This window comes from Brassica oleracea, chromosome C2 (genome assembly GCF_000695525.1).
Source record: "Brassica oleracea var. oleracea cultivar TO1000 chromosome C2, BOL, whole genome shotgun sequence".
NCBI lineage: Eukaryota > Viridiplantae > Streptophyta > Magnoliopsida > Brassicales > Brassicaceae > Brassica > Brassica oleracea.
In genome coordinates, this window is record NC_027749.1 from 48,331,040 (window position 1) to 48,343,065 (window position 12,026).

The 12,026-nt window shown below is 40.3% G+C and overlaps 2 protein-coding genes across 2 annotated transcripts; both read left to right on the forward strand.

The window, feature by feature from the left end:
- Positions 1 to 9,491: 9,491 nt before the first annotated feature.
- LOC106324468 (glutathione S-transferase T3-like) lies at positions 9,492 to 10,262 on the forward strand. Its single transcript, XM_013762431.1, has one exon. The coding sequence runs from the start codon at positions 9,492 to 9,494 to the stop codon at positions 10,260 to 10,262; it is 771 nt and encodes a 256-aa protein (XP_013617885.1).
- Positions 10,263 to 11,301: 1,039 nt separating this feature from the next.
- On the forward strand, positions 11,302 to 11,910 carry LOC106324469. Its single transcript, XM_013762432.1, has one exon. It carries the CDS (start codon positions 11,302 to 11,304, stop codon positions 11,908 to 11,910), a length of 609 nt encoding a protein of 202 aa, XP_013617886.1.
- Positions 11,911 to 12,026: the final 116 nt, after the last annotated feature.

The following is a 12,026-nucleotide window of genomic DNA, read 5'->3' on the forward strand; positions in this document are numbered from 1 at the left end:
TAGCGATCGAGCCCGAGCCCGAGCCAAGGCTAGGTCGCTACGTTGCAACCGAGCTCTTCCGGAACGTCGATACAACATTAGTCCATGCGTTCTCGTCTACCCTTCGATGCTGTCTCCCGAAGACCGTAGCGAACCCATTTCGCGATCCCGCGCCATTCTAAGTTATCGGTCAAACTTTATCGTGAAAACCGCGGAAAGTTCGTTCTTTATCGAAAAAAACCGTAATAAACGCTTTGAGTCAGAAAACGGCCCAAAGGGACCTAAGACATGACTCGGAGCCCAACTTACGATTTCTTAACCAACGACCCGTAAGCCACGGGACGGTTTACGCTTGGTTCGCAAGAAAAGATAAATGTCAAGTTTCCGCGGATAAATACGAAAATTTGAAGATAATTACGAAGATCGGAGAAAAATAGAATATCTCCATTTTTATGCTATGACGGCTTAAGGGCAGAAGGGGAAAAGTGTGAACCGACCTTGGAGCCAGTATATAAGGAGTTCTAGGCGAGAGGCATGGGGGAGGACTTTTCTCAGAGCAAACTTAGCACTTAGAGCGATTTAGGCATTTTTCCGTTTTTGTTATTCGAGCTGCGACTCAATTAGGTTTTTGCCGTCTTAGGGTTTTAGAACTAGGAATCTCGCCAACAGCTCTCGTAGCCCAGGCACCTACTTTGTTGTAAACGCTCAAACGCAGATTCGGAATAAGAACTATCTTGCTCTCTTTTCTGATTTCTTATTTTATTACTGTTTTCGTTTCGTGTTCTGATTGCTTGGTGTGTGGTATTAGTAGATATCTGGGACCTCTGGTAAACTAAGGTTCTACTATTTTCCTTATTTTAACGGAAATCGACAGTGCGAATTTCGGTTCCCACATACACCGAGCCGTCGGAGTGGTTTATGGGCTGAATTGGGAGAGATGATTCGCAATGCGTTTGGTCCGGTGATCATTGGTGGGGACTTTAATACGATTGTAAGATTGGATGAAAGAAGTGGTGGAAATGGGAGACTGTCTGAGGATTCTTTAACGTTTGGTGATTGGATTAATGAAATGTCGCTCATAGACATGGGATTCAGCGGAAGCCAGTTCACATGGAAGAGGGGGAAAACAGAGAGTACATTTGTTGCTAAGAGATTGGACAGATTGTTATGCTGCGCTCATTCTAGACTCAAGTGGCAGGAGGCAAGAGTCTCGCATCTACCTTTCTTGGCTTCTGACCATGCCCCTTTGTATCTACAGCTCGCGCCAGAGTACAAGGGAACGCGTGCAGACGTCCTTTCCGTTTTGAGGCGGCATGGCTACAGCATAGTGAGTTTAAAAACCTACTAGTAGCTTCATGGGACCGTGATATTGACACAAGAGAAGCTTTACAGAAGTTGGGAGTGAAACTTAGAAAGTGGAATAAAGAAGTGTTTGGGAATGTTCAAAAAAGAAAAGAGACCTTAGTCGTGGAGATTAAAGAAATACAAGAGCGAATTGAGCAGAACCACACAGATGAGTTACTGGTGAGAGAGGGTGAGCTACTTAAGAAGTTTGAGATAGTGCTGGAACAGGAGGAACTTATCTGGTTTCAGAAATCGCGGGAGAAGTGGGTTATTCATGGAGATAGAAACACAATTTTTTCCATACGTCGACAATCATTAGGAGGAGGCGTAACCGAGTTGATATGCAGAAGAATGAGGAGAACAAATGGATATCGGATGCCCGTGAGCTTGAGGAACACGCAATCAACTATTTCAAGAAAGTATACTCGCTGGAGAATGTTGATACTGTAACACAAAGCTTACCGGCGATGGGATTTGTGTGTCTCACTAGCCAAGATCATGTTAGCTTGGACATAAATTTCTCTGCAGAGGAAGTGGAGAAAGCTGTAAGAGCTATGGGAAGTTTTAAGGCGCCAGGACCTGATGGGTTTCAGCCAGTCTTTTATCAAAGATGTTGGGAGACAGTAGGTGCGTCTGTGGTCAGGTTCGTCCTCCTCTTCTTTGAAACGGGGCAGTTACCAGAAGGCACAAATGACGCCCTTGTTGTTTTGATTCCAAAAGTGATGAAGCCGGAGAGTACCACCCAGTTTTGCCCCATCAGCCTCTGCAACGTGTTGTTCAAAGTCATCACAAAGGCTATGGTAGGGAGATTGAAGGAGATTATGAAGAAGTTGATTGGCTCTGCTCAGTCTAGCTTTATCCCGGGTAGGTTAAGTGCTGATAATATTGTGGTAGTCCAGGAGGTTGTACATTCTATGAGAAGAAAGAAAGGAAAAAAAGGTTGGATGCTTTTAAAATTAGACTTGGAGAAAGCTTACGACAGGGTGTGCTGGGATTTTCTGGAAGATACGCTAAGGGCAGCCGGCCTGTCAGGAGATTGGGTTGGAAGGATCATGGAATGTGTTTCTGGCCCATCGGTGAGTATCTTGTGGAATGGAGAAAAGTCAGAATCTTTTAAGCCATCGAGAGGGCTTAGACAAGGAGATCCATTGTCCCCATATCTGTTTGTGTTGTGTATGGAGAGACTCTGCCATTTGATAGACAGAGCGGTGGAGGATAAGAAATGGAAACCCATAAGTCTGTCGAGAGGGAGACCGAAATTATCTCATATCTGCTTTGCGGTTGACTTAATCTTGTTTGCTGAAGCATCAGTGAAGCAAGTTCGAGTCATAAGGAAAGTGTTGGAGACTTTTTGTAGAGCTTCTGGGCAGAAAGTAAGTCTTCCGAAGTCCAAGATCTTCTTTTCTAGTAATGTTAATAGAGAAAGAGGGGAAAGGATAAGCCGGGCAACGTGGCATTGCATCAACAAGATACTTTGGAAAATATTTGGGTATGCTGATTCTACAGAAGAGAATAAATAAAGATACCTTTGAGGATGTCCTCGAGAAAGTGGCTTCACAATTAGCAGGTTGGAAGAAGCAAACCCTAAGCCTTGCAGGAAGGGTAACTCTAACGAAGGCAGTGATATCATCAATACCGGTGCATTCGATGAGCACGATATACCTGCCTGTTAGCACACTTGAGAAACTGGATAGCCTATCAAGAAGCTTCGTGTGGGGAAGTGGACAACATCTGGTATGTTGGGTTAAAATCTGCATACCAAAAGCTGAGGGTAACCTGGGAATTAGAATGCCCAGAGAGATGAATAAAGCTTTAATAGCTAAAGTGTGATGGCGTCTGTTGAACGACAAGGAGAGTTTATGGGCTACGGTGTTGCGTAGTAAGTATTCAGTGAGGGATATTCATGATCCAACTTGGATGATAGTGGGCAAGAAGATCTCGTCTACTTGGAGGAGTATAGTAATGGGGATCAGGGAAGTGGTGACTAAGGGGCACACTTGGGTCATTGGTAACGGAAGAGGAATCAAGTTTTGGACAAATAGGTGGCTTTCAGGTCAATCACTTATGATGATTGCTATTGCGGATCTTCCAGATGGGTATGATAATATAACTGCGAGAGAGTTATGGGTGGAAGGCGAAGGTTGGGATCTAATTAGAATCTCCCCTTTTGTTACAGAGGATACACGGCTTGAACTTGCGGCCGTGGTGGTAGATAATGTTTCTGGAGTGCAGGACCGCTTGGCTTAGGGAGAGACACCAAATGAGCAGTTTACAGTAAAGTCTGCTTACAACCTGATCACACGTAAAGATACGCCGAGGCCATATATGGAAAGCTTCTTTAGAAGTATGTGGCGTGTGGTGGCTCCTGAGAGAGTACGAATTTTCCTCTGGCTTGTTGTAAATCAGGCAATTATGACTAACGCAGAGAGATATAGATGGCATCTTAGTGGAACAGATGTGTGTCAGGTCTGTAAGGGAGGGATCGAAAAAATCTTGCATGTTCTTAGAGATTGTCCAGCGATGACAGGAATATGGAATAGATTTGTCCCATCTACGAGGAGACAAGCTTTCTTCTCGATGCCTTTGTTTGAGTGGCTTTACCGTAATCTATGTGATAAGGACGCAAGGAGTGGAGTTCCTTGGGCCACAATTTTCGCTTTGGCTACGTGGTGGAGATGGAAGTGGAGATGTGGGAATGTTTTTGGAGAGAATCGGTTGTGGAGAGATAGAGTACAATTTCTACGTAACCTGGCCAAAGAAGTGATGTCAGCCAATGAAGTGGAGAATGGAGGTATGGAATGTCGTAGCAGCGTCACAAGGATGATAGGATGGACGCCTCCTCGGGTGGGTTGGATGAAGCTTAATACCGACGGGGCCTCTCATGGGAACCCGGGACCGGCGTCTGCAGGGGGAGTGTTGCGTAATGGTGAGGGTGAGTGGTGTGGTGGTTTTGCTCTTAACATAGGAAGGTGCTCTGCCCCCTTGACAGAGCTTTGGGGAGTATACTATGGGCTTGTGATCGGTTGGGAAAAAGGTATTAGTAGGCTGGAGTTGGAAGTTGATTCTATAATGGTGGTGGAGTTTCTCACAAAAGGGATTGGGGACACTCACCCGCTATCTTTTCTGGTACGTTTGTGCCATGGCTTCTTAACAAGGGACTGGTTGGTCCGAATAGTTCATGTGTATAGGGAAGCAAACCACTTAGCTGATGGTTTAGCTAACCTTGTTTTCTCTCTTTCGTTTGGTTTTCATAAATTAGCCGCTGCGCCGTCAGATGTTGTTAGCTTATTGCGAGAGGATGTCGATGGACCTCTAAGGCCACGACCAACTCGTTTATAGGATGAAGTTTGCTTTTGAATAAATATTGGGAGTTCTTTCTCCCAATTTCCTACCAAAAAAAAAAGAAGGAAGTGAATTTGAACTGACACATCAAGTTTGTGATTCAATCATGATGAAACCGAGAGAGACAGACAGGTAGAAGAGGATCCCTTTCCTTCTTCAATTCTAAGTGAAATGACAATCTAAAGCAATCATCAACCTGAGGCAGTTGATATACAAAGCGATTTTGGTTACATATGACATGCGTGCAAAATGAAGCCTAATCAAATCTAAGAAGATAGTCTTCTAGATTAGTGCAATGGTTCTCCTATGGTTCGGGACACTTTAGTAGTATCATAAAATCTATCGGTATACAACAGTGCCAGCGTTGAACACATCCGCATGAAACAATTGAATGGGATGAAACAATTGAATGAGGCCTCTGATTTAGGGCTGGGCAAATAAACCGAACCCGAAAACTCAAACCGAACCCGATCCGATAAAAATGATCCGAACCCGGCATAAATACCGAATGGATCTTGGTTTATGGTATTTTGGGTTATGGATATTATCCGAACCGAATCCGAACCTAAATGGATATCCGATAGAACCCGAAACATTCAAAATTTCCAAAAAGAACTTGTACCAAACATGATCTCGGTTCCTAATATGTATTCAAAATACACTGAACATCTAAAATATTTATCTATTATATGAAGATTGATGGTTGAATGTCGCGGTTGAAGGTTGAAGTATTTAGATTTTGGTTTTGTTTTTATTGAATAATGTTTTTCATTTCATGAGAACTTAATTTTCGTTTTATGCTTTCATTTATTTAGTTTTCTTTCGATCAATAACTGATCAATAACTATGTTTGCCTTTCACTTGATTTTGAATGATCACATTTGATGTTCCTTTCTTTTTTTTGAACCGATTTTATTTATGTTTTGATTACAAAATAGGTACAAATCAAGTATTTTAAAACCGAAGAACCCATTTTACTTACTTTTTGGTTACAAAGTAGATATAAATCATGTATATTTAAACCAAAGAACCGATTGGGACCCAAACCCGAAAGTACATCGGGTTGTACTGGTTCTTTGAAGATTTACTAACCCCGACCCGAACCCGATAGAACCCGAACCGGTCCCGAATCGAATTTTCATATAACTCAAATGAGGCTGATTTTGATAAACCCGAAAAACCAAAAACCAATTGAACTAAACCGAAATCCGATTGGGACCCCGAATGCCCATGCCTACTCTTGATTTATTTAAAAAAATTACGCCTAATATTTTTTTTTACATTGTTGCTATTTGTCGTAAAGTTTAATGAGGTGGTGGGACCTTGTAAAACCTATTTCTACTGAGTAGCACGGTTGGTAACCATAAAAAATGCAAGAAAAAATATTTTAAAGAACTCATACAGTTTTACTAGTTTCAGTGATATTGTAATTTTTGTTTTTACCTTAAAGTTTTTATGGATTAAATTTTTATGTATTATTTAAGGGCCTCATTTTTTTAATTTCGTATTGGACCACGAAAATCTCAGATCCGGCACTGGTATACAATTACATTAAAAAAATATACATGTTACTTTTCTATATATTATACAAAAGTGTATGTCACATATACAAAACCCATGATGGATTGATTAAGTATTCTACTTCTGAAAAGCTTGTGTTGTGTTTTGTTGGCTTAGATGTAAAACATTGAATTCTTTTTTTGGTCAAACCGCTTGCTTTCCATTTCTGGAGGAGGGATTCAGACTGGGGAGGGCTGTCTTAGCAACCAGGTCAGCCTTGCCATTACACCAACGAGGAATGTAGAAGAAGGAAATTACATCAAAAGATAGCTAAAATGATAGATGTCAAACAGTTTCGGGCGTGATTCCTTAGCTCTCATCAAGGTGATTAGAACTTTGGAATCCGATAGAACTACCAGCGATCAGACATTTGACGCAGATGCAATCATGACTGCCTTACGAACAGCAAGGACTTCACCCATAAGTGCTGAAGATACAGAAGAACGAGAATCGCTTATGGTTGGAGGAACATAGAGGTGTCAAATGGGCGGCCGTCCAATGGTTGCCCATGTCCATATACAAACGGACTTAATATGGACAAACCCATTTTTTCCATTGGTTTTTATTGGACAAAATGTGGAAGACCATTAAAAAAATGGTCTTTATTGGTCTTGGGCTTTATGGACGTGGACTGTCCAATGGTCACAAAACCTAGGGTTTCTAAAATTTAAGTTTTTCCGCTAAAATCGTAAAATCGATTTTTCGCTTAAATTTTGATCAAATTTTCCCGCCAGAACCAGAAAATCGAGTTTTTCCGTCAGAACCGCAAAATTAAGTTTTTCTTCAAAACGCAAAATTGAATTTTCCCGCCAAACCGGAAAATCAAGTTTTCCTGCCAAACCGCAAAATCGATTTTTCTCGCCAAAACCAAAATTGTTGTACTTATGAACTTATGTATTATTGTACTTTTGAATTTATGGATGAATTTTAATTTTATGAACTTGTATATATAATTGTAAGCTTATAAATTAAAATTTAAATTTTTTTATATGGTCATTATGGACCACATAGCAGCCCATAAAAATATGGGTGTTAGTGGGTATGGTCCTTAATGGACATGGTTCTTAATGGGCATGGTCACTCTCTGTCCGCAAACAATAAATGGACAATGGATATTGGCTAATGGAGATGGGCTCGGCCAGTTTACAGCTCTAGAGGAACAGCAGCTCCACAACCTGAAAAATTAACACCAATACCATAATTACCTGAGCTTGACGTGACAAACAACATGACCAGGAGAGATCCGAGGTGTCCAGGCAACATCCGGGACCTGGTGCCAGTGCTTTAAACTGAAACCAGACTTTACTTGAGCAGCTTCCCGCTCTCTAGCATTTGCGATGCTCTTATTGATGACGTCTCATTCCGAGAAGACTCTGTTTTCGAATATCAGTTTGTATGACTTTGAATTCATCAATTTAATTTTAATCCAACAGAAAACAAAAAAAAAGCCTATGCTGTGTGGTTCTGTTTAAATATATACATATAATGGAACCTCTTTGATACGAGCCAAACACGTCCACATACTTTGGAATATGACGCATGGGTGACTATATAATGATAAGAAACAAAAAGGTCATATGTATTTTTCAAACCAATAAGAATAATTGAATTAAATCATTTTCTTAAAGAAAATTGGATAGACTCGAAATTTTTATTTAGAATTTTTTCGAAAAAAATATCACATTGCATCAGCGTTCTAATCCAGCCCATTTAAGAGTAGAAATAAATATAGTTAGTATGGCATGTTCGTTTGTACATCCGTAACATACATTCAAATGGTCCATCTAAATGTTTTATCCAGATGTTGTTCGTTTCTTCATTTCGTCCATGCATCCAGATGAATCATCTAAATACATATAGTTACTATTATATAGGAAGAAATACCACACCCTCCCCACCTTAGAGCTTCCGCATCGACGGTTTATAACCGGATCACGGGCTCGGGATCCTAGGCCCATTCGATTAAAAGAAAATGTTTATTGGGTTTAATATCGTGATCCGTCTCTTGCGGGTGAACCCGTATGATACGGGATCAAGCCACGCGTCGATAGCAGAGTGGACACGCGAGTCCGCATGTAGACGGAGAAAAAAAGGGATTCGCGATAGATCATTCATTTTCACTTCTCACTTCTAAAGCTAGGGTTTCGTTCTCTCCCTGGCGATTTTTCGTGCGACGCGATAGCCGGATCATTTTCTCTTCTTTCTTCGATCTAATCGACGTCATACTCTCTCGTAGACGATCTGAGGTGAGTATCCACTAGTTTCACCGATTGATTCAATCGTTTGGGGTCGAAAGCGTTTTAGGTTAAAAATCGATTTGGGGGTTTTGATTTATGGTTTTGGGGGTTTTGTCGTAGGGTTCGAAATCGAAAAGGGGGTATAGATTTCTGGTTTAAAATCGTCATGCGGGTACGTTTATTTGGGATTTGTTATCGATTTAGTTTATAGTTAGGGTTCTAAAAGGAATCGTTTTTTCTGTTCTTACCAAGGCTGATGGGTTTCATTATCGTCAGCCTTGGGTCATTGGTGTCGAGGAGCAGATCGAACGCCTCACTAAGCGTCTGGAGGAGGTGGAGGTGGTGATAAATTGGGTGCCGGAGGTCAATAACCACATTCAGAGACTGGAGGTAACTAGATTCTAATTTGATTTCAATTTTGTAAAATATTTCTTAATTTTTTATGCATTGACTAACACTGTATGATTGTTCTTTCATGTACAGGCAGAGGTTGATAACCTCACTGGGCAGGTTTATAACCTCTCTATGCAGGTTGAGGTCTTGGAGAAGCTCTGCTTCGACTGAAAACAAAAGGTAACCCTTACTCTACACTGGTTAACTACAGTGGTAGCTAGCTAGAGTTTAACCACACTTAGTTGAGTTTTAAAAATTATAGGTAGTTGCGTATTCAATGGTAGTGAATGGTTGTATATCAAATCGGTGTAGTTGAGTTTTTAAAATTTATTTGATGTTCATTCAATGATATCTGTGTAGTTATACCTATGTTGTACTTGTTATAGAGTCATTAAAACACACACACCAAACACTAAAACAAGTATAGAGTAATTAAAACACACACAACAAACAGACACACGAAAAACCAAACACACACACCATACTTAAACTAGTTTAATCAATGCTTGGTAGTTAGACAAACACACACACGTAATCAATTTGTTGTACTTTCTAACACTAAAACTAGTATTAAAACATAGGCATGATCCACATCTCAAAACACACCAAACTTTTAAAACTTCTATCTAAAACTAAATGGAACCAATTTCCCTTAACTCTCACGGGTTCGTTAACCTCCTTGCCTCCCAGAGCAGTCAACCAATAGATATTGGTTGTTCTGAGGTTCCAAAACTTACGGAAAGGCGGAAGTGGACAACCAAAGAAGATGTGGTGTTGATCAGTGCTTGGTTGAACACAAGCAAGGATCCAATCGTGAGTAATGAGCAGAAGGCTGGCTCATTTTGGAAGCGCATAGAGGAGTGTGTGAATGCAAGCCCTCTGTTTGTTGGCTCCGTTCCTAGGGAGTGGAGTAAATGTAAGCAGAGGTGGGGTAGGGTTAATGAACAGGTTTGCAAGTTCGTGGGATGTCACGAAGCTGCTTTGAAGAAGCAAGCCAGTGGACAAACTGAGAATGATGTCATGAAGGCGGCTCATGACATCTTCTTTAATGACTACAATGCCAAGTTCACTCTTGAACATTGTTGGAGGGAGCTTCGGTTTGATCAAAAATGGAGATCACACAGTCTGACATCAAATGGTGCAAAGGAGAAAAGGAAGGAAACTGCGGATGAGGTGGGTCGCGAGGAAGATGTTAGACCTCCCGGAGTCAAGGCTAGCAAAGCAGCAAAATGCAAGAAGCATGGCAATGAAGCAGCGTTTGATCAAATCGAAACCATTCTAGCAGCCAAGAATATGTTATCCTTATCCAAACAGAAAATACTTGATAGGTTGCTAGGAAAAAACGCTGATACACTTACAGATCAAGAGCTTGCTCTAAAAAACAAACTCATATCTGAATTGCTTTAAGTTGGTGAGTGGTTATTTATTTTTTGAAATTTATAGTAGGTTGCTAGGAAATGCAGTGTATGATGTTTGTGTTTAAATCTTTTCCTTGATGTATATTGATATTGTAACTGTTGTGCTTTGTAGGTCACCAGTTCAAGGAGGAGGATGCGTGGATGGTTGCAGGTCTCTGTTTCTTTATGTATCAAATCAAGTCACGGGTGGTAATGTAGTAGTAGGTGGTTGTAGTGGTAGGTTATGTAAGATGGAATCACGGGAGAGTGTAGTGTTTTCCAACTTTCTACACTCGTTTTATGTATGTATCAAATCAAGGGTATGTCCCCACGGCTTTGCTTTTGTACTCACAGGTGTATGTACCCACATGCTACTTGCTTCAATGTTTTTCTATATAAATGACTATGTGTTTCATTCTATTTATCTCATTCATGCATTTTATCAAAACTATCTTACCAACTATGTGATACATCAGTTTGATTCTTCTTACCATCAGCCATACTTTTATCAAAACTATCTCACCATCTCGGAATCTCACCAACCAACACCACTACGAGAATCACCAACCAACACCACGAGAATCACAACAACAATCAAACAAGAATCACCAATCAACACAAGGAATCAACTCTACTACTCCTCAACCCCACAGATCATCTCTTCCATTCAACAGAGGTAAGTTGAAAACCAAAAATTCTAAGTAATGAACATATCCTTAAATAATGAAATTCTAAATTCTATATTATCATATTTAAAACCAAAAAAAGGTTTATAATTTACTAAACTTAAAACCCAAAAAAAAAAGATTCAAGAGAAATAAACAGATTTATAATTTTAATGAAAAACTTTACTAAGGTTAAAACCAAAATAATATAAAAAAAAAACTAAGGTTAAAACCCAAAAAAAAAATGAAGAGAAATAGAGAAATAAACTTTAAAAGAGGAAAAGCATACCATATATAAGAAATAAAAATTTGTTTTAAAAGTTTATTAAAAATTCCTCCCTATTGCCTTTTGTAGGAAAAATATTACAATAAATATCATCAACAATGTCTTCCTCATCAAGTGATGAAGCGGATGAAGTTTTTGATGAATTGGTCGATGAAGTAGTTGATAATTTCATCGATACAGTAATTGATGGTCAAACCAACAAACCAAAGAGGCGAGCTTATATTGAAAGAGATCGAGAACTAGGACACATTCGACTATGCAACGACTATTTCAGTAATAATCCAACGTACACACAAGATATGTTTAGGCGGCGGTTTCGAATGAACAAGCCATTGTTCCTTCGCATTGTCGACCGTCTAAGTACTGAAGTTCCGTACTTTCAGAAAAGAAGAGATGCTACCGGAAGGAACGGGCTATCTCCACTTCAAAAGTGTACGGCAGCGATACGTATGCTCGCATATGGTCAGTCGGGAGATACATATGACGAATATCTCCGACTTGGTGACAGTACATCACGTTTATGTTTGGCAAATTTTACTGATGCAATAATACAGTTGTTTGAAGATGAGTATCTACGAAGACCTACACCCGAGGATCTTCAACGATTACTCGATGTTGGAGAGGTACGGGGGTTTCCGGGGATGATAGGCAGCATCGACTGTATGCACTGGGAGTGGAAAAACTGTCCAACGGCTTGGAAAGGTTAGTTCACACGTGGTTCAGGAAAGCCGACAATTGTCTTAGAAGCTGTTGCATCAGAAGATCTTTGGATATGGCACGCATTTTTCAGCTTACCAGGTATACTCAACGATATCAATGTTCT